At 44.4% G+C, this 23,611-nt stretch overlaps 1 protein-coding gene and 1 non-coding gene across 4 annotated transcripts in view; both read left to right on the top strand.

The window, feature by feature from the left end:
- Nucleotides 1-22,852, top strand: part of LOC121593274 (lysosome membrane protein 2) — a 43,168-nt gene extending 20,316 nt beyond the window's left edge. For all 3 annotated transcript variants that reach the window (XM_041915495.1, XM_041915498.1, XM_041915497.1), the window contains exons 2-11: nt 3,645-3,962; nt 12,947-13,038; nt 13,105-13,262; nt 14,385-14,523; nt 14,608-14,811; nt 19,928-20,183; nt 20,708-20,836; nt 20,915-21,033; nt 21,111-21,236; nt 21,314-22,852. In XM_041915495.1, the coding sequence (XP_041771429.1) occupies nt 3,833-3,962; nt 12,947-13,038; nt 13,105-13,262; nt 14,385-14,523; nt 14,608-14,811; nt 19,928-20,183; nt 20,708-20,836; nt 20,915-21,033; nt 21,111-21,236; nt 21,314-21,796 (1,836 nt within the window). In that variant the 5' untranslated portion in view covers nt 3,645-3,832 and the 3' untranslated portion in view covers nt 21,797-22,852. The remainder of the gene's footprint in view (nt 1-3,644; nt 3,963-12,946; nt 13,039-13,104; nt 13,263-14,384; nt 14,524-14,607; nt 14,812-19,927; nt 20,184-20,707; nt 20,837-20,914; nt 21,034-21,110; nt 21,237-21,313) is intronic.
- On the top strand, nt 4,147-4,328 carry LOC121594972. Its single transcript, XR_006005080.1, has one exon. It is a non-coding gene; the product is annotated as a U12 minor spliceosomal RNA (small nuclear RNA).
- Nucleotides 22,853-23,611: the final 759 nt, after the last annotated feature.

Below are 23,611 nucleotides of genomic sequence, written 5' to 3'. Positions count from 1 at the left end.
ATAAAAAGCTTATCGTGTTGAAAAACAGACCTTTTTCTGGGTTTTTTTTTTAAACGCAGCAAACATAAAATAATGATACGCAACAACAAAAACACCTAATAAACCTCAGAACACGGGCCCGTACGCACTGAACCGCACAGCATAAACGCGCTGTCGGATGGGTAACGAATCGTACCCGCGCTTAGTAGGCGCAGCTAAGCAACGAAACTAGAAACGACGCCAAAGCGCAGGCAAAGGTTAAACACGCGCGTATCAAGGCTTCAAGGTGGCCACCTCCAATGTGCATAATGGCCGGTGCGGGTGGGAAGCACTCCCTTGATAATGATGGCCAGAACAAGCGAAAAGCGCCAATTGCTTATTCTAGTTTAATTGTTTTGGTTTCGTTTCAGCTTCCCGTCTCTTTCGCTCACGCTTGCTGTGAGGTTTTGATTTCCTTTACGCAATCGATTCCGCCGGTTTTGCGGTACACGCCACCCTCTCGCGCATGTGCGTGTGGTCGCGTTGCGGAAATTGTTTACATTTGCAAAACTAGCGCAAATTCGAAACGCGAAAAAGGTCATTTGAGGTGCGCATCCTGTAGCGCCGTGTGTGTGTGCGTGTGACATTGAGGGAAGTGTTGCGTAGCTTGAGTGATTTGCCAATAGGTGGCGTGTTTAGTAGCGTCGCTGTCAGTTTGATGGAAGTTCTGCATTAAACCAAGGTCAATATAAAAGAAGTGAGGCTTTGAAGGAGGAAATGGCTTCTTAGTACCAAAGTGACGTCATTTTCAGGAGATTTCATTGCGCGAACCAGAGATTACTCTAGAAAATTCGGCTCTAGTCTAATTTATTCGCAAATTCGCCAAAACACTACAGCGACTCTCACTAATACCTGCAACTAATGCTAATGAACGTTCTTCCGCGTTCTAAACATTTCACAACATTGCCCTTTTGGGCCGGTATTGCGTCGTTTGTAAAATCATTACACCGCTGGCAGACTTACTGCCCACTGCTTCTACGAAAATTCTTCGCAAGCAACCCTCGTTTTGCTGCTCTCTTCATCAGCATCGGTAATCAACCATATTGCACCTGCGAAATTAGTTTGGGATATTCCGCGCCTTTAATTTGCGCATCAAATCGCAGCCACATTGCGGCGTCCCGTCCCGTGTTGCGTGTAATAAGAGTTCGCTTGCGCATAGACGCTCGAAAATGGCTGTAGCCGTAATGGCAGCAAAACAAAAAACGAGGATTAATTAATTAACCAGTAGCAACAATTGAGCGGAGTGTTTTGCCTTTGCTTCGTCGCATTGGTTATCTGGCGTGAACATACATCTTGGCCGGTTAAAAGCGAGCGCGACTCACGGGACATAGTATGTGTGTGTGTGTGTGAGCGACAACTCAGCGCAAGTGCTCTACGCAAGGTCGCGTTTCTTCGCCCTCTTCAACTCGGCGCTGCCTCCGGTCAAAACGGGACGAGTCACCTCGTAAAGATTCACGCCTCGCTCCCTCCCGTGTTGGATGTCACCCGCACCGTGGTACACTAATTGCCACATATTGGCGAGATGAGATTTTGTCAACCTGGCGCCATGATTCTCTCAAGCGGACGGCTCACGTGTAGTGCAAAGAAAGCAAAACTTTTCACCTTCACCCTAATAAGACCGATGATGAGCGTCACCGATCACGGGGCAATTGTGAACCAAGCACGCATACATGGCTGTACAATAAAACTGCTCCTTGAAGAGACAGTTCTCCGCTCCTGCACTACTGGCGGTGGTGGAGAAATTGTTGTAAATGGTATTGCTGCTGAAAGCCACCACCAACACCAGGCATCACCAGGGAAGGGAATAAAACTGTAAAACTTATCGCTTAAAATTATGATCTCCTGCATGACAATTATCGCGAAGCGGTCTGTTCGTGGTTGTCTCGGAACTTGCATCGGCCCAACACCTACCCGGTACAGGAACCGGTCCTTGCCGTATTTGACCTTTTCATTTCTCTCCCTGTTACAATCTCGTTGTGTGTGAAATTTCGCACAAAAAGAGCTCACATTTTCTTGCACTTTGAACTGTGACAGGCTGGTCTGTAGAAGAAGAAAAAAAAAGGGGAAGAAAAGACACAAAATTAAGCCATTCCAAACCTGCACCGTATCTGGTCTGTGTCTGCGTGGTGTCACAAAATCAATTCCTGCACACCGACGAAAGCAGCACCACGCAACAACACAAGGATGTCACACTTCACCAAGAGAGTGTCAACTTTACGTCTTCATACACCAACCCCAACACTGGGCCCAAAACCGCCTCAAACCGGGCTCCAGCGGCCCGCAATAACAATACTGCAACGCGTCCGTCCCACCCGAGCGAGAGGGGCCAGTTTCGCGCTCGTTTGGCTATCATTTTTATGCTGATGTTATTTCTTTGTCCTCACAGCCAGCCAAGGTCGCCACCTCTGCGTGCGTGCCAGTGTCCTGTTGGTCAGTGTGGTAGGGGTCCTTGCGACCTGTACCGCGCGACTTGCGACCTGCAAGCGCAAAGAGAAAAGAGTAATTTATGTACGCATAACCGTGGCGCGTTAACTGTGCGTTCCGCGGACGTCCACATCAGTCCCATCCACGCCACAGCCAGGCTGATCTCTCACGTGCCGGAAAAGGGTGCGATCACAAACACTGGAGGACGATGGGAATAAGGTGTGTGTGTGTGCAAGCAAGCACGCACCACACGCCGGGTGAGGAGAAGAGGTTGTTATGTAATGAAGGCGCGCACGAGAGTGACGACATTGAATTTCTGCGACGTGCCCGCACTGTTGTAGCGGGTTTGCGGTCGGTTGAGAACGGGATATGATAAGGGTAACAACAACAGCAGCGGGGCATCATCTTCCGGGAGGCATAAAGCTTTCTTATCTTGGTTGGAAGTTTTCTTTTCTTATGTGTATTTCTTATCTCCTGTTTGATCATGCAAAAAGTTCAGGCTTATCAAAGAACAACCAAGGTCCGATGATAATAATAACAACTTTTAGCGAGGTGCAATTTTTATCAAATGCTGGGCAAGCGTAAGAAGTATGTGTTTTGTGTTTAGTTTTTAGTTAGCTTTTTTATGGAACACAATCAAGATTTCTGTTTTCATCATCTTGCCCCTTTGTTATGATAATTAATTCGTTTGTGATTGTGACCGCGAGAAAATTGTGTTTCCCAATATTTGGTTGTCCTCAGCTGCTTTAGGGTGGATTTGAACCCACGAGTTTTTGATTGTAAGCCCGAGCAGCAGCACATGACACTGTTTTCCTGGTCTATATTTCTTCTGTAAATTAACATATAAAAACGATCAATTTTGGGAACATTCATTGGTTTTTAATTAAAATTAAATGATATTGTATAAATAAATCAAACCAATGCAAACAGAAAACCATAATGCTCTACGGACAAAACAAACGACAATAATGTTGCAATAAAAATTTAAATAATTTACAATTTGTATGGATATTTTGCTACTTTACTGCTCCGTAATGGAGCTAAACCAAAATACGACAGTGCTGTTCCTTACATCTTTATTCGTTCACAGTATCATTACAATTTGTTCAACCGTGCTCAAACACATGTTAACACACAACCACCCTTGATGCCGGTTAATACAATTATTCTTCTCCCCGTTTTGTGTCGGCTCTCCTTTGCAGATCGCAAACCAGCCACGACCAGCAGTAGATGCGCACCGCCGGCAAACAGCACACCAGCCGACCGCCACCGACAGCGACCCTTTGGCGCAGCAGCCGACCGAAGGTCAAACGCGACCCGCGCCACCAACGTCCCGCGCCATCGGACGCCGTAGTGCGAGCGGACCCACTGCCCAACCACACCGGATACGATGGGCTTGCACAAAAACTATTTCAAAGTGGGACAGAATGCTAGCAATCAGCTGTTTGGTTTGCCGCCCAGCCCGGGCGGCCCGACGCCGCTATCGATGCTCATTTCGCAGGGAGCGAAGTTTAACAGCAGTAAGTGTTCCTTCTAAGTTTGTTATCTTTTGGTGCGGTGTAACGGTGCGTTTAAAAATAGAAGCCCTACAACGGTGCACGCGCGTTAGAACATTTGTTATGCTTTGGGGAGTAGCGCGTGCGCATCGCTAGAGCAGCATTGCCGGCATGGGAGAAAGGGCGCGTCGGAATTGTGTTCGAATTTGTGCCTTAAACTAATGAGTAAGGAAAATTACGGGCCTTGGTGACGCTTGGCTCTGCCTACGAACTAGCGGGTGCGGCTCAATGAGTCGTGCTCGGTAGGCTGTATTTTTGAAGAGGCACAGGTCGTCCTCGAGCTTGTCCTGCCTACTTTGCAGGATGCTCGAGAGTGTTGCGATCTGCCTCACATAAATTCATTTAATGATAAATAATTAAAATAAGTTCAAATGTATGTATTTCTGAATCAAATATTCACAGCTTTACTATATTTCGAGAGAGTAATAATCTTGCTAACAGTGGAGATATAGATTACAGCTCGACCTTATGTTACAAATATTTGATCAAACAAACAAATAAAACAAAACAAAAAGAATAGAAAAAAAACAAGAAATATCAAATTAATGATATAATTGACGAATTTTCTTGTAATTTCGTTTTTTTTTTTAGAAAAATGCTCTAACTGCATTCATTGCTATAAATATTTTACCGACTTCCTTATTGCCAGTTTGACTCTTTTGCTCTCTGTTTTTATTAAAAAAAAATACATTTTCTACTCTTATCCCAGACCTGACTACTATCAGTTCTTCTGATTCAAGTTCCGAAGTATTGACGATTGCGGATGATTTCTTAATATTAATGATGTATGTTTTCCAAGAACATATGTTGCGCAAGAGGCCTAAAAGTGGTCTAAAAGTGCCAATGCAACCTCGCCTTCTTTTTTGATAAATGATTCAATTGAAAAGGGCCGGTCAGGTGGTACAGTGGTCAACTCGTTCGACGTAACAACATGCCCACGATGAGTTCAAGTCCCGAATAGACCGTCCCCCATACGTAGGACTGACTATTCTGCTATGGTAACAATAAGTCACTGAAAGCCAAGCTCACTTCACTAGAAGAGTGGGTACAAAGGCAGGCCTTGACCGACAGCGGTTGTTGTGCCAAAGAAGAAGAAGAGAATCAAATGGAAAGAAATGTTGGACTGGATTTATTTGGATTTCATTATCTAAAAAGGCATCATAAGCTTGGGATGATACATAATCAAACATTTTTAAACCAGATGTGACCATGAACTCGAAGAAATTCATTAAGTTCTTTAGTAAATATATAAAAAGGAGATTTATTACATTTATTGAGGACTCATTGAGCATTATGATCACATAAACCACCATTACAGTAATTACGTGTGGTAATCGCTGAGTTCCAAAGCCCAACAAACCCAGTAACTACTGACAAATTCGCTAAACTATTCCACCCAAAACCGATTAAATGCTATAGAAATGCTATAGAAAAGATAAATAAGCCACAGATATGAGGTTTTGTGAGTCATCCAAAGAGAACATTTCTATTGGAAAAATAGGTAAAAGGAAACAGACGATTCAAACTGCCCCATTTGTCAGCCCTATATTTCGATGGTTTCAACTGACATTTTGTGAATCTCTTTTCATCTGAAACACTCTATTTGCTCATATAACAGTTCAAATATCTACACTGATACAGTTAGTGATGCTAAACAGCTCCTTCAACCCTGCTAATCATCTAGCTCTAGCCGTAATTAATCACTACAAAATGTCAATGGCCTATTCAAGGAGAAAAAGGGCACCCTTTCAGCACCTACTTATCTAAGCCACCAAGTGGTTCGTGATGAAGGCATAATACACTACCGTTTCCCTACAATTTCAGTCCCAGTTTTTGTATTGCCACCCTCAATCCCAACACATTAAACCCCGAGGGAGCTCCAGCGCCGAGTGCACCCGTTAATAGACAAAAGCATTTACTCTACCTCAACCTGTTCGTGCTTGTGATTAGCTGAACTCAAACACACACACACACACACACCGAGTGTGACGTGTAGTGCTGGTTATAAAAATCAAGACATCACTCGTCGCTCGAGATGCTGTATAATGGTTCGGTCACCACCTCCTGTGTGGTGCCCGCAGGAGAAAATCGACACCAGGCGGCAGAAACTCGACTGTCGATCGTCGGGAATTGCTCTCGCTTGGTCGATGAAACCGTGTCATTACACGGACATCAAACGAGCTCTGCTTTACGGCACTGCCACCGACGCTAATGCCGAGGAGCAGCTTGTCCCTTCAATCGCCTTTCAAATCCACACAATGTTGTTTGCCTTCCCTTCTCATTCATGCAATCAATTAATCGGGCATCGCAAAAAAAGAAACGCTGATCATTGAGCAAAAACCACGATCACTCACCAGATCCCGCAGCGACTGCGATAGTCCTCCGAAACGCTCCAGCCCCCAGATCAAATGGGAAGCAAACACTTACAGGCGAACGAAGTGTTGAGATGAAATAGCATCTTTCTTGTTGGACCAAACACCCGCCCCGCGGCAAGTACATTACACCTGCGAAGGAGCAGAAGTAATGGTTGAAAAAATTCCCCCAATTTTTTTGTTTGCACCTCGGTGCTTATTGGTTCATGATCGAGTTACATGATCATGACTCGCGAGAACGCTAATCAAATCAGCAGCAGCAGCAGCATCAACATACGCCAGCCCATATGTGCCTCTCCTTCTTGGTGCCCCTTCGTACCATGATCTGAAAAATTAAATTAACGCTTCTATTCTGTTCTGTCTTCTTTGCGTTAAATATTCCTCAACAGAGGCCGCTGTCTGCGAACAACAGTGAGGAGAAAGAAATGTATTCCATATGCGTTCCTCGTCGCTGGAAGGTACGCATCATCATGTATCGCACAGAATCATATTTAGATGATCACATTTTCGGGGCTTGAGCCGGATATTTGGGCAATTTTTGCGCTCTTCGCTCTTCGCTGCCGGTCCGGTCTGGCCGCATATTGACTTAGCCGACATACGCTAACTGAAGAACGCGCGTACCAACCAACCAACCTGCCCGATTGACCTTCGTGCGAGTCCGCGAGCAAACAGTGCAGACAGATTTGGGTCCTTCGAAAGCGGCACGCACACACACACACACACACACACACGCGCTTGAACGATTGATTCTGGTTCGGATTTCATCCCGCGCAAGCGCAATTGAGTACTCCATTTCGGCCCGGCTGCTGGGAGTCTCATGCACAAATTACAGCTAATGACGATTGATCATTATTATTGCTGCCTGTAAACCTTTTTTTTGCCTCGCTGTGCGTCAAAGTTCGTCCAGCTGAGGATGATGATGATGATGTTGATGATGAACGTTATTGGGCAAATATTTAATCGACAAGCGAAACCCGTCCCGTCCCGAGACGTGCAACTATCGACTTCTCCGACGGACGCAAAACTGTCCACCAAAACGGTCAGGTTTCGCTTTGTTGACATAGCCATATCAGGTTCCTGCTGCCTGTGTTGTCATGCGCTTAGGCACGCTGAGCAATTGCAATCGATCACCGGGCATCTTGGGCCAGTTGGTTGTGTGTTTGTACGCTGTGTTAGCAATCGATGTCCAGTAGAGTGGATTCGTGTGTGGTTTTGCTAAATTTCTATTAAACGTCAAGGGCTGGCAAATAATTGACGTTGAGGATTTCTAGTTTTCGAGTACTGTTGCTTTGTACAATGAAATAAATAGTGATTGATTAAGATCGCTATCTTGGATGATCTTCAAACTTTTCGGTAGATTTGTCCAAATTTGTCCAAACATATCCAAATTTATTTGTAAACAGTAAATACAACCTACAGGTATTAAATTCCCAAAAACTCTAATATTAAAATAGAAATGCCTTTTTTCAATGTAATTTGTAAACAAGTTGTATGGTCCCAAAAAAGACCGAATAAAGCGCAGATTATTTTGATCTGACTCGTAAATGGTCTATTTATCAATTTATTGCCTTTTTCTGAAATGTTTAAATTATTAAAAAACTTCTAAAATATCTATGTTTTAAAAATTAATCAGTAAAAAAATAGTTTCCAACTGATAGTGAGATAGATTGTTACAATTCTCGTAAGTTTTGTGTATGAAATTTGACAGTTGCCAACTGCAATAATGTCTACACTTCATAAAAATAACTTGCACTTAACTATCGTTATGGTTCAAGCTTTTAAAAATGTATACAAACGCCGATTAGTTGTTTTTCCATTCCAGATACCTCATGTATGAATGAGAAATGCTGTAGTTGGAAAACATTTATTGATATTTATTATACGTTATAAATTATGGTCAACGATTTTGACCAAAACAATAAAAGAATTTTGATTATTATCATTGATTCATATTTTCTTTTAAAAATTCTGACATTTCAGCTTTCTAAATTAAAACATCGCAGAGAACAGAATTAAAAGAAATCATTAAAAATAGGGGAAACTAGATTTATTCCGTTTGCTAGTTTAACATGTCTTAATTTACTGCACCATGGCTCCCAGATTCTAGTTTGGCGACCTTTAATGTAAATGCTTGCATATGTCAAAATGCACAAAAACAAAGAGAAATGACACAATTGACACAACCAATGATTTGATGGTTACATCAATTGCCCAACAATAAACTAATGACCATGATATGATGAAAAATATCGATATAATCAACGTTGCCTATTAATCCGGTTCGAAGGACTAAATGTCATCTGGTCAAAGTACAGCATGAATAGCATACAGCCCCTGCTACTGCCTCGTAGAAGTACCATAATTTTGTCCACATTTATATGTGTGTGTGTGTGTAGCTGTGCAGTTTCTACATCTTCCCTTCTCCTCACTGAAATCCTTTTTCACCTATCGCATTGCAACTTATTAGAAAGAAACTAACGATCGCATAACAGAAACCAACCACAACTCGTAAACAAAATCCATTTATGCGCCCCCAAGCGGCTCATGGATGGAGGGAAATTCTTGAGCAACATACCGCTCACTTCGATCCCTCTTGCCAACCGGCCACCGGCACGGTCTAATCGGGTTGACGCTTTAACCTAAAAGACCGGTGTCTAAAACCGGTGAGAGCACCGTATCGTCCGGCAGGAGACGAGAAAAACAAACCGGTCAACCTGGGCCCTGGCTAGGTGGGTTGGTTGGTGTTTTAGATCGTGCGGTAGAAAATGCTCTGTCCAACCCCGTACAGCACACACACGCGCGCGTGCGCCAAGCTTACATAATAAGTTTAACCATCGATCGATGCCACCGCACCAGTTGCAGTTTTGCCATTGCACCGAAAGGTTTTGCAGACACGGGTTGCATTTTTTTAGTCCCCTATGCCTGCTGCTTACTTCTCGAAGGATGGTGTGTATGGCGTGCAAGAGTCACACGCAGGCTGCAGCAACAACCACACCGTACCCCTGTGCGGGACGGCTTTAACTTGACACCGTTCAAGGCGAAAGATAGTAGTTACCTTACCAAGATTGACCCATATGGAACGCTGCTCGCAGGAGGTGGTGATGCTGGATTCTTCCAGCACCACGATCGCGTGCAGACCTTTCTCAACAGACACACACACGCTTTGCTTCTGGAAAACTTCACGCTACTGAACTGCACAAGGTGTGCAGTGTTTTCCATCGAAACACCAGAGAAGGCGGGGGTAATTTGATAGGCCATTTGGCGTGCAAACACTCCCTTGATACAACCGCAACAGCGTGTGGGTCTCGTGTGAAGTTTCGCAAAGGTCCACACGGAGGACGACTCCTCCGATTCCTGGGTATGTGTGTGTGCAGCGACAAAGCAACAGCTGATCGGTGGTTTAACGAGTTAGTGCCTCATCAACTGCGACACGACCTGCTTCTCGACTGTTCGCCGATTTAAGAATTTGTTGATCGTTCCCACGGGTTTCGATCGGCTGGCGATGGGTGGCGATATCAAAAAGCTAAACAGTAAGCTGGCCATAATCTCTAATTCTTTTTTCGTTATTTTAGTGGGGCTACCCCACAACTCAGCCGCGAGTAAATAGGCCAAGGGAACGAGTAAGGATCGAGCCACCCAGGCCAAAGATCAACACCGTGCCATGCTTACAGCTCGTGCAGTGAAAGAAAGATCGAGCATTTGTTCTTGTTTGATTTGTTTTCGTTTCGCTCCACGTTCCTCAGCTCACTCCTTTTGTCGACCTGTTTTACCACCATAGGGGGGAGGAGGCTATCCGCCAGGAGGTTGCCATTTTTAAGCACAAAATCGTACGCAAGAGTTGATTATATAACCGAAAATCCATCCCCTTGCACGGTCAACGAAATGCTGCCGTCTCGATGGCTCGCAATACCTGTTTTGGAGCTGCGAACGGAGAAGGTAGGTCGTGATAGGACACCTCGCACATACCTAGCTGACGAGTGATCGCAGCGTACTCTAAGCGATCGTGGTATGAAACGAACCGTCAACAGTCTGCAAGGAACTCGATCGACTGCGTCTCTATGTGCTCCATGATGTAATTATTATTCAATTAAACCGTTGGCACATCTTGCATACATATGTACACTCCCGGTACACTGTCACAGCACTGACCTAACCCTAACAACAGTTGCCCCCACTGCTTCATTAGAGTCGGGTTAGCGTAACGGGTTTTTGCAGGGCAGTGTTGCATCTTGCAGCCACCGATCCTTTAACCAGATCGCGCTGTGCAAAACCCCGTTGGCAAACACGTGGCCCTTACAAGGCCATCGTGCACCGTTGGGGTAGGTGGGTTGGCATGATTATACCTTGGATTACACAAATCGATTAGACGCGCGGTAACCCATAACCGCCCGGCGGAGGTCAACAGGAACACAGGCACATGAGCACGAATCCGCTCGTCTGTGGAATGTGTGTGTGTGTGGGTGAAATTACACTACAAATCGATGACTGACCTATGTCCACCGATAAGGATTAGATCGGGAAGGTGGGTGGTATTTCGTTCGCTGTGGTGGCTCGTTTTTCACAGCTCAAATAATTAACCCCTTTCGATTACTTCCGCGAGCGCTGCGAAGGACGACGGCCACAGCGGTGTAGACGGGGCCGTACCTTATCATTATCGCGCCGTGCGCCGAAGTTGAAGGTTATGAACACTTGCTCTAGGAAGGGTGATATAATATATGCATATGCAGGTCTCACATGCAATGTGTGTGTGTGTGTGCCAAAGGGTCTGTTGGGTGGTCAGGTTGGGCATGTTTGAATTAATGGCCCAACGCTTGAGGTGAAATTTTGACGCTTAGCGACCATAAGGTTGATTTATATGGTTTGAAAGGTTGGAAAAGGTGAGTCTGGGTCAAGTAGAAGCGAGTTTTAATTAATTCGATTAATCTCGCAAATGTCTTATCACCCTGTGGCTGTCTAGTCAAGACAACTGTACTCCTTTTATCTTTTTTTTGCCGCATGTACAAAGTCGCTGAGTAGTTCAAAAGTAAGTGCTCTAAATGTTAATACAGTGGAGACACTAAAAGGAAAACCTCGAAAGAGCCTTGGGCTCTTGGGAACTGCCCCAGAATCTGTCGGTTAGGTGAATGATTTTTGAATCATTCTCAAACTTTTCCTCAAACACCTCCACAGAGTATCATATTTTTGTTCTTGTCATTTGACGGATATGACATATTCTAGAGCAATAACTTTATCTGCCTTAAAGCGACATTTATCTTGAAGAGACAGATAATGTATCAAACATGACGGGAATAAGTCAAAATAAGCTGCAATCTTGAAGCAATCTTGCAATCTTGAAGAAACAATTTCCTCTTAAAAAGACTAGATTTTTTAGGGACATCACTGTTACAATAAATCATATCGGTTCTTCTTCTGCTGTGGCCCAACAACTGTTGTCGGTCAAGGCCTGGTTGTAGCACTCAGTGACTTATGAATTACCCTTGGTAGGATGGTCAATCTTACCTTTGGGGAAACGGTTCATTCGGGGGTTGAACCTATATCGGTTATATTTTGAATGACTTATGACTTATGAACAAGTAGTGAAAAAGAGACGAATGTAATAGTTCACGCATTTCTAACTTCTAAACATATATAAAGGGAATCGAATCTGGTTGGATTTGTGTAAATTTTCTGATATATTTTAAAACATTTTATGTAAAAATTAAAAAAAAGATTTTTAATCCAATCGTAAAAATAAAAAAATACAGTTAAGTGAATTAAAAAAATACAGAGGATTCCATACTACAATTAAAATCCTTATCTCTTTCAAAAGGAATTTTCTTCATATGATATAATTTTTTCAAAAACCTATACTTTGTTAAAAAAATGCATAAAACCACTTTCTAGCATAAAGTGTAGCAAAAGCCCGTTACCGAGCTTCCTTGAAAACTCCGGATTAGTCCATCAAACCTCTTTACAAAACCAATTCTCTTCCCATCAACGTCATCATAAAGCAACTGGTGCCTACTTTGTCCTTAAAGTAATGCTGCGGTTTACCTGACCAGCACTGAGCTCTTCATCCATGTTTGCTCCTTTCGGTGCGGCTAGGCAATGTATGGCAATTCCAGCTGCAACCACGTCTTTATTATCGTGGGAAAATCCTACTCCCCATCGTACAGTACAATGCACCAACACCTACACGAAATGCATCATCTCACTGCATTACCAAAGAGCAGCACAATGCATCAACCTTCCTATCCAGTGGTTACACATTTGTACGATAAAAGGGGGTCTGCAATACAACACACAAGCCATATTGCACATCCTGCTCGAATCAAACATTACTCCAACGCGTGTAAGAGAATCCGGTTCGAAGGACCAAGCTGAAAAGGGGATGGAAGCGTCTTTGTGGTTTGGAGTTTGATTACTACATTTGCTCCGTTTCTGTGAGTGAGAGGCTCGCGTTCCTGCGTTCCGCTTACTTTAAAGTTAGGAGAGGCTATTGAGCCATTCATTGTTTATTGACAGATACGATTGCCCATTGTACCGATGGAACATTAATCAAATGTTGCTCCCTTTTTGCTTCCCGTTCCTTTCCAGATCGCGTTGCGGTAATTATCTTTGGAATTGTCACCCTCATCGCCGGTGTGATCCTATCGTCCGTGCCTTGGCTAAACATTTTCATCATGAAGGTATAACACATTTAACAACAAGTGCCATTAAAGCGGTTACGCTCATCCCGCAACTTCTCTTTCCAGAATCTGAGACTGTGGAACGGCACGATAAGCTTCCACTACTGGCAGCGTCCGGGTGTGACTAGGCTAACTAAGGTGTACATATTTAACGTAACGAACCCGGAGGGATTCCTCGCCGGTGAAAAGCCAAAACTAGTTGAAGTAGGACCATTCGTGTATAGGTAAGTCACCCTGTATCCGTGCCGTACGATGTCGCATTGCATGAATTCCACATCCAATCGGTCTGTTAACTGAAGCTTCGATTGAACCCATCTATTTATATCCTCGATCCGGGAATTGTTAGTTCGTAGAATCGTAGCGACAGCAATCTCATTAACAATCACGTTTACGTTTCCGGTCTGGGATCGGCTGGCTAGAATCGTCATACGCGAGCGTGAGCGTCCCGGTTTTCCCCGATTGTAGCACGCGGGGTAACAATCAGTTAGTGGGGAGAAAATTGCCCTTCATTAAAATTAAAAACAATCTAGCGTGGCATATCTTTGGTGGACGGGTAGCGACAGCGCACAACTCGATTAAGCTCACACGGCAAAGGTGCGGCGAAATTCCCCTGCTTTTGCGAGCGAGACGATTTAATCGCGATCGGAGGAAGCATCAGCAGATCGTCGATCGCTATTTGCAGTTCGCGGCTTTCGCTTTGCGTGACTAGCGCGCACACACACACACATACACCTGCATAGATGCACTTTGATGATGGTGTTTACATAATGCCAATTGCACAATCATAACGCGTGTAGTGCGTGATTGTACCAGTAGGTTCGGTCACCGAAATGGAGCCCCCATTCTCGGCATCCACACCGTCCTAATTGCCGCTCGGACCGGGGCACACTACACCAGGGACGAAGTTCAACGGTCAATGGTGTCGCCGGCGGGGCCGTCGGCCACGTTCAAGTACGACTAGTTTTGGTGCGTGCACACCTCCATGCCATCGCCACCGCGCGCCACCAGTACACCCTGCAGTTAGAAGATCCACCCATTAGCAAAGAGTCTCCAGCGTGCGATGGATTAGTTTATTAGACAAGTAATTGCGTCAACCCTAAGTTAGTGTGTGTGAAAGAGAGAGGGGGGTAAACCAACCTGCCGGCAGTACGGCAGCCGTACCGCAATCAAGATCGTAACCAACTACTTTACCTCCAATCGGCGATCCAAACGCAAGATCACGGCCGTCCAGTCTTTGAAAGTCTGAGATCCGTTCTCGTCGCCAGTACTTCCTCGCCGCTAGATAGACATTTCCACCCATTGGTTTGCATACATTGTTAACTCCTTTTCTATCTTATTCCACCCAGGGAGGATATGGAGAAAGTGAACATTAAGTTTCACGACAACTACACCGTGACGTACCAGCACAAGAAGATACTGCAGTTCGTTCCTGAGCTTAGCGTAGATAAGAACCTGCGAATTACGACACCAAATATTCCGCTGCTGGTAAGTGTTGCTTCAACTTCCCCCCCTTTTGGAATGCTCCGAACGTGTGCGTTGACTAATTAGATCTTATTTTGTTCACTCCAGACCATCTCGACCCAAAGCAAGTACCTTAGCTTCTTCGTGGCAAAAACGATATCTGTCATATTAACCGCGACCAAATACAAACCGTTCATCTCACTGACGGCCGACGAGCTGGTATTTGGGTACGACGATACGCTCGTCAGCTTGGCCCACCGGTTCTATCCCCGGAACCGGCGGCCGATGGAAAAGATGGGGTTACTAAATGGGGTAAGTATTTGTCTGTGCGTGCGTACCTTGGGCTCAAGAGATCATTTCCAGCTTCTAGGCGCTATACATATTGACTTACCGGAAATGGCGTCTTCACACACACACACGCGTACGCTCATCTCATCATTATCCACATTTATGACAAAATTGCGCACACAAACAACGACCTCCATGACTGCATTCGCCAACCCTCGTCTGCTCATCGTTAGTGTCAGTTCCCCTCCACGTTTAATAAAGCCTTTTTTTACGATCGTGGCGATCATCATCGTGCCCCCGGCAAAGCGTACAAAACGCTTCATTCCACAAGCTTCACACATCACACAATTACATTACACCAAGCGTTTCACATTCAGCATACCGATTGACAACTCGGAAGTTTGTGGCCGAAGACGCGCGTAACTTGATTAGACCGACCCTCGCTTTGTTCCATTGCTGTTTTTTGTTTCTCTTCTCTTTCTTTGTGTGTTTCGATTCATTTCAGATCACCATCATCTCATCATTCTTCATCATCATCAGATTCATCTAGCACCTTCATACCATCATCAATGCGTGATGATGATCATCATCCTAAACGCTCTGCACATCTTCATCATCTTCTCGCGCGTACCTTTTCGATTGCACACTCGTTCACACTCATCCTTAAAGTTCACTTATTTGCATACTATCGGAAGCTTTGGGGCATCTAGCAAGAATTAAGTTAATAGTATTGATATGCACGTTTCCTTCATCTCGCAAAACCTTGACTTTTGTTGTAACGCTCTTAAATGGCCTTGCTAGCAGTCTGAGCCGTCTATTTCTGCCGTTGCTTCTAATGTTTTTCTAGACCACGAAACGCTTCAAGCTGATTAGTAGTTGGTTGCGAAGGGTAGGCATGGTTTCAGCATTTTTCCGCATTTTCCGTCACAGCATTGTTATTACGATCGTGCCTGATCGAGTGAGAACGATGCTGAGAATTTTGTTTTTTTTTTTTTTTTGCTAGTTCCTTTCTCATTGAATCAAGAACTCAGCGATCAAGTGTTATCGTTTTTTCCCCGCATTTCTCTCCTTTCAAAGAGGTGGAAAACGATACAAGTTTCACATCAGCGCGCTATGCGGGTGATGTTTCAATGGAATGTTTAATGACCTGTCGCTGCTGTGCAGTGTCTAAGTGTGTTTGTTTGGAAATTAGATTACCATTTTCTCAGCATCCGAGTGCCGACTGTGTGGCAGTGTACGCAATTGGCGTGAGCGGCAACTCGGTCAAATCAATTTCTACGAAGCTTTTCGCCGTTACCATATTTCATCGCGATCGTTAGTTCCACATGTACAAACACAATTTTTTGTTGTTGTTACATACACTTTATTACAACTGCAAAACTCACAACCGATCGTTTGGGGTGGCAATTAGAGCCCACTTACCTGCGCGATGAGAAACTCACGATACGCATCGGATCAACTCCCGAGTCCGAGTAGCGCTTCCTCTCCGGGGGATCATGACCCTGACCAAACGGCTGGATGCAGGAAGACCCACCACCCATCAATTATCGATTACCACAGACATGTGTTCGTTGAAGTTGCTCTGCCATCGAGGAAGATAAGCTTGCGTTAGGACTACTCGACAAACAGCGCAGTTCGATCTTTACGCCATCCATTTCATGCCGGGAAGCGGACTACGGGCTAGTGCATTTCTTTTCCTGGGCAAAATATCTGAACTTCTATCGACTGCAGAACGCGCAGCGCAACAACGCAACGCCGTTCCGTTAGGTTGACATTGAACCTTTTGCGCTTCTGTTCAGCACTGGCGCGGTGGCACCGGGTCAGGCTTTCCTTGCGGCTGTTCCGGATCGATGAGTTAGTGCCGACGGTGTGGCGGGTTCTTTACCGCTACGGTAGTTAGCTTGCTGCTGCATTAGCCAGACATTAGAGGCAGCTTGGACGGACGGACAATGCCAAACAGTGTCTTACGGCAGTGGCACCGAGCAGTGATCGTCAACGGGCTGACAGTTTCATTATAGTCCTTCGCATTAGTCTTGACACTGTGTTGACCATTTTCTAGAGACAAAGCAAGACAACAACAAGGTACGATTATTGGTGCAATGAAGGTTAGGCGGGGTAAGTGAACATGCCGTAAATAAGATAAAACGAATTAGTAGAGAAGTGCATAAATGTATGCGATATGATAGATTATTATTATTTTCAAACATTGACAAAATGATACGACCAATCATTCGAAAAGCAAATCATAAAAAAATCAAATGCACCAGCTTCTAAGCAACATCAGTATCGAGTCGAAGAAGAGCTTTAGTTTGTTTATTTTAACATCTAAAATATACCAAAGGTTTTATACCAAACATCTGATATTCAAATGACTTTTCTTGCATCTGAACGAAGAGGAACGACTTGATTTTGCATAAACTTGTCCTATGCTAAAACCCACGTGGATGCTAATAGTGGATCAATATAGGGGAACAAAGCACATCAAAATAGAAAAGAATAAACAAATAGTGGTTCAAAACATGCGGATTATATTTATTTCATTAATTATATTATTCAAATTCCCTTTTAACGAGGTGGTAAAGCTTTTTGAAGTGCTACTCAATTGATACCCCTCTTGAGGCACTTTTAACTTAATTATGTAGACTAGCAGGGCTAATCGAACAAGCGTTCCAAGCATCGACCATTATCCGCCTTACATGGAAAAGGTGCTGCAAGTGGTGCCCGTCCACCGTGCTGCCGGGTAGATTACCAAGAATCGCATCATCAAAAGTAAATTAATCAATTCGAACCAACTCGCGATACTTGCCGGCACCTATCGCAACGGTTGAAAAGGGCAACCGAGCAAACTCCCTTTACCGTTGGACAGCGAGGGTGGGTGTTGGCTTTATTAATTCGTCCCAGATGAACGTTGCTTTCATCTTTTCGATCCACCACCACCACCACCCGCAGTGAGAGAACCGATGAAGCGTATCAAAAGCAGCCGCCACAGACGCCTTCAATTTTTGCCTGCCTTTGAAGTTCCTTTGCAACGGGCGATCTATGTACCTTGCCTTCCCCCCCGTGTCTGCTCTACCAATGCATTGTATTGTAAACAAACGATTATTACAAGCACTGGTGGCAATGGGAGCAGGAGGTATGCTGATATGCTGATGAGGTGGGCGATAAAATAACTTACACCGCGCGCAGCGCTGCCGGGTGTTAGTGAATCATCGCTAACGACGGTTCGGAAGCTCACGGCGGGAGCTCTGTTAACTGTCGCACGCGATGAGACTCGAGAAGCGGACGGCTTTTCTGTAGCAGATTAGTCTGTCTGTAGCGCCAAAGCTTGCTGCCACTTAATTACGATTCCCTTTTTGTGCCTGCTCTAAGTATGCAGGAAGTACATTTCTAATAACAGGGTAAGGAGGGTAATTTATTGGAAATTCTAACTCGCTGCTCCGCTGCAAAGCGATACAATCGCCACGCCACCAGCCCCCGCGTGTAGTGTAGTGGAAAGTGGTCCACGGTGCGAGCAAGAATTTAAATAGAATAGCAGGAAAGCTGTTCGCGTCGTGCTTGAAACAAAGATGGCAGGCTTTGTGTGTTAACAATGTCTACGCCAGCGTTGTTAAGCATTTTACACTGATTAGAAGCTACCGCGATTTTACAACCGCTATATTGATTGCATCGCCTGGCCCGATCATATTTCATCCATCTCTCGCCGCAGCTTGCGTGGGAACCTCAATGCGGCAAAGTTGGTTTTACCACCGACACGCTAGAATGAAATGCAAACCTTTCCGTCCCGGCGATCACTATCTGAGCGATCACGCTTACATTACTCGCTATCGAACTGGTGTAAAACTTTCCATCTACTTAGTAAATCGGAAGCTTAGAAGCTGGCACACCCTTCAACTCATTCCCTGCACGCATCGTATCGGTCATCGGTGCGTGATAACGATCGCGTTAGTGATCTTCGAACCTAACGGGGAGTGCGCCCAGAACGGGGGCTTCCCCAGCGATTGCATAAGTCGCTTTTTTGCTGATTTTTGAAATTACAAAAAAACTGGTAGATGAGCTCGTTCTACCAAACGGACATGCACTTTCGATGCGGTAATGCCAACACCCGTGTGTGCGTGTGTTTGCGCTTTGCAAATGGATGAATTATCTCCCGCCATGTCATAACGCTTCGCTACAGCCTGTGTGGGGATAGGCGTGCAGTGCAGTAGGAAACAATTCAACAGGAATTTTCCGCTCAATTCCGCGTGTTCGTGTGGTTGATGATGGCTACATTGTAGGAAGAAGAAGCTTCTTTTTTTGTAAGAATCGGGAAGAAGGTAAACGTTGTTGACCTTGGTAATGATTTAGTAATTTGTCTGGTGTAGTTTGTAAATTTAATCAGACGCTCGCACTCCACAGTCTGGGAGCTTCTCTGGAGTAATTTAGGACTTTCAACCAGTACAGTGAATTTTCAATTGTGTGCTGATGGAAAAATACTTAATTGGCTTGCTGTCTTTATTAGTGCATCGACCTATTGGCCATAGTTGCAGGTTGTAATAAGTCAATTTTTTCCAAACGCTAATTCCACTGTTTTAACGTAGTATTGAAAGCTTAGAGTTACTCCCTAAACTACATAGTGGCTTTACTATTGGCCAATCATCCTAAGTGATTATTTCATTTCAATCTCTTTATTTATTATTTTTTGTTTTTATCATGTTTTCGGTATCTGTTTACTTAAATTTTTGTAGACTTTTTACGATTTTCATTACTCTTTTTTTAATTCTTGCTTCATTGGTGTTCGTTCTTTATTTCAATTTATGACAATTTATTTCTTTTTACTCACTACATTCTTCATCCTATTACATTATTTTTTTAACGTATTTACATTCCACAATCGTTTACTCTCGCTAATCTTTTCTTTTTCCCTTTCATCTCGTTTTGTTGCTTTTCACCAAAATATTTCTACCTTTTATAATTTTTGTACAATTTCACTTCCCCTTATCTTTACTCCTCCGTTGTTTACTTTTGCTGACAAAATCCAAACAACCTGTCCCCGGTTTTCTTCTCTTCTTTTCTCCATTTATGATTTTACTTGTTCTTCAACCTGGTATAAAAAATAACAACAAAAAATCACACACTTTTGTCCCCACGTTCACGTGTGCAGCGAAACGGAACGCTGACGGAGTACGCAACGATGCACACGGGCCATACGGGTATGGATAAGTTTGGCTACTTTGACAAGCTGAACGGACTGGACCATCTGCCGCACTGGGATGGCGAGCCGTGCCGAAGCATACAGGCGTCGGAGGGCAGCTTCTTTCCACCGCGCGACATCACGCAGAAGGATACGGTCTACATCTACGATAAGGATCTCTGCCGCACGCTACCTCTGGTCTATCGGGAACCGGTCGAAAAGGATGGTGAGTATTTGGTTGGGAGGAAAGAGAGAAAGAAAGAATAAGAAAGAGTAAGAAAGAGTAGGAAAGAAAAATAATTTGAATGTTGGAAGGAAAGATAAAAAAAGTTAAAAAGATTAATATAAGCCAAGAAAGAGAGAAAAACAGGAAGAAAGAGAAAAAAAGAGAAAGAGAAAAAAGAGAAGAGAAGAGAAGAAGCGGAAGAAAAGAGATAACAGTGAAAGGGAAATATTATGAGTAGGAAACGCAAATGAGAAGAGGTAAAAGAAATAAAAAAATAGTGTGAGAGATAAAAAGAACGAGATAAAAAAAAAACAAATTAATAAAAAAGGAAAAAAGGGGAAAGTTCGACGAAAAAGAGTGAAAAAGAAAAATAGGTAATAGTGAATGAGAAACGGATAGGAAAAGAGGGATCAGAGATACTGAGTGAGTGTGAGAGATATAGAGAAAACGAGAGATATGAAGAGAGGAGAAGAGCTGAAACATAGATCACTTTTAACCTGCTATAATGTTATCTTCGTTAACAGGAATTTCTGCCGATCTGTACACACTCGCCGAGGACGCCTATGGACCACCAAATGAGAATAACAGCTGCTTCGATCATTCGCACTACAAAAAGTACTACGGACTGCAGAACATTAGCCCCTGCCAGTACGGTAAGCAGTTGAGAGTTAAAGATTTCTTGAATTCTGAAACATTACAGACAACTCTAATTGCAATCGTTTCACTTACAGGCGCACCCGTTTACATTTCGAACCCACACTTCTACCAGTCCGATCCACAGCTTCTAGATGCGGTTGAAGGTCTCGAGCCAAATGCCGAACAGCACAAAACGTACTTCAAGATACAGCCGGTAAGTCGTGTAGGGACATGTAATACAGGGAAGACCCGATCTAACCCTTCCAATGTTGCCCTCTATTTATCCCACAGAAACTGGGCGTCCCGCTCGAGGGTCAGGTACGGGTGCAGCTTAATCTTCTAGTCGAGAAAGCTCCGAACGTGATGGCAACCAAAGACTTTCGGGATTTCGTATTTCCCATCATGTGGCTCGAGGAGGTAATAATCCAAATTTGCACATTCAATTGCATACCTTAAGACGTTTGCTAATCGCTCTGTTTCATTCTTTTCCACAGGGTGTCAGTGAACTAACGCCACCGATCCGCAGGTGGATCTATCTGGCGACGGTGTTTGCGCCGACCGCACTGCCCATCCTGTCGTACGGCATGATCCTGACCGGTGCGTTCGCCATGATCTACGTCTTCGTGCGGGCGTACAAGAACTTCGTCTTTACGGACGATCCGACGACCGAGTTGCTCGAGATGGGCCGACGGTCGCTGCGGCGCGGCAGCCATCTGATCAGTAACGGCCAGCACCGGATACTGCATCGGGACAGCTACATCCTGCTGAAGGCAAATGGAGTTGTTGCAGCGGCCGGTGGAGAGTCGGACATTGCTGGTACGGGGACGGAAGTGGTGGCAACCAGTGGCAACGGTAGCAGCAATAACAACAACCATCTACTCCACAACCACAATCTGCTGCACAGTCATCATCATCATCATCTCTACATACAACCGAAGGACCAAAGTCTACTAGCGGAGGAGGACTCGGCTGCCTAAACGTGCAGGCAGCCACACCACCACCAATAGATCCTGGATAGCAGGATAATATCGTTCCCTCCGTTTTTATATTTTAATTTTTGCTCACACATTTCTGCCCTATTTTCTTGAAACGATCGGGCGAACCGTACCAACCTTGCCAACAATGTACCTTCTTCCCCGTCGTGTTTAATTCTACGACCCTCTTCCTGCCCGGATCGTTTCAAATGGTGATAGAGACTGCTGATTATTTAAATTAATTACTCTTACTCCCGCGCCCCTGATTTCCTCGTCGTTTTCAAACTCTTTAGTGTACTGAAAAAGCACTCCACTCTAAACAGCGCCATCTGTGCCGGTTAAGTTAGGTTGCCACTGTTAGCTGATTGAGTAGTTTGCTTAGTGTGTGTTAGTATTTTGTTTTCTCCTTTCTAGTAGTAGCTCTAATTGTCGTAACGGTCAGGCGTGAAACGTTTCTACCGTTTTGCGTGCTGCCATCCTTAAACCAATTGCAAACGTCCTCTTTCCGTCCACACTACTTCCGCTACTAAGAGCGTTTTAAGCCGTTTTGATCGGGTCTTCCGTCCATAGTTTTATTGAACAAAATTTCTAAAAATGCTCATCGTTCAGTAGGAATGATTGCGTTCGCTACGGAGAAAGTTGCTCAAACGATAGGTTCACTCAATACGGATAGGTTAGTAGGATAGAAGTGTCTTTAAGTACTGCGTTCTTTAGGTGACAAGTTTAGGAAGAAGAAAAAATGAATCACTCCAAATTCCTTCCACGTTGATTAGGTGCATGATTTTGGTTTTAACAAATTGTGTAGACTCTTACCATTACTTCCATCTCCCCCTTCTGGATTGCCTGGATGATTGGGAATGTGAGAGAAACTGTTCTAGTAAGTAAAGTGTTAGTGATATAAGTGTAGCGAAAACAAAAACACACAAATGAACCAGCGGAACGATGCAAATGTTTGTTAAGTATCGTCGAGCGCAAATTGTGTACCACAGAATGTAAATAGAAGTATAATGTTTTACTCCAATATGTAAATAAAGATAAAGAGTTTTTCCAGATTTTTCCTTAAAACACATCGGCTTTAAGATTTTGTTCTTATATTTTAATTTACTACAGGGAAAATAGAAACAGTTCTGTTTGAAGTACGAAGCACACCTTGGAAAAGAAAGCTTGTGCTTTACATTGTAACGGTGCAACGTGTCATGCGGTTTTTCTACCAATTTCGTAACGCTTGCGGCTACCGTCACCGACGAACCCAATTACTACGGTGTGCAACTTTAATTAAACCGTTCCCTTCTCGTTAGAGGTGTCTTATTTTTATGAAAATCCCATCATCACCCTCATCATTATCATCTCCCGCCGTCGTCTATTAAGCAATTAGACTGATCTTAACCGAACCGTTCGCAGCAAACATGCTGCCGGGCACGTGGCTTTCATCAACCTGCTTGGGAACTGGGAAAGCTTCCTTACCCTGCCCCGAGCTCCCAAGAGTTGAACTAATTACATGACACGCACACACACAACGTGCGACATCAAGTTCAAGACCACGCAGGGTTGCTCCCCGAAGCCGCCCGGTCGAAAGGCAATTAAGCGGTGCCCCGATACAGCACCTAGTGCTTCTGTCAATACAAATCACCGCGTGGTTTAATCGTACCGTCCGGTCACTTCCAGGTGAGAGAGAAATCATTTTTACTCCTCCTGCTCCTCTATTTCGCCGTCCACCCGGGGGGCAAGGGGGTTAATATCTAGTTGTGGCTGCGTCGGCTTACGTGCAACTGGCCACATGATGTTGCCAACGGAGAGGAGCAGAGGGTGCTATAACCG

This window comes from Anopheles merus, chromosome 2L (genome assembly GCF_017562075.2).
Source record: "Anopheles merus strain MAF chromosome 2L, AmerM5.1, whole genome shotgun sequence".
NCBI lineage: Eukaryota > Metazoa > Arthropoda > Insecta > Diptera > Culicidae > Anopheles > Anopheles merus.
The sequence above is the reverse complement of the archived record's forward strand: the minus strand, read 5'-3'. Positions and strand labels throughout refer to the sequence as shown.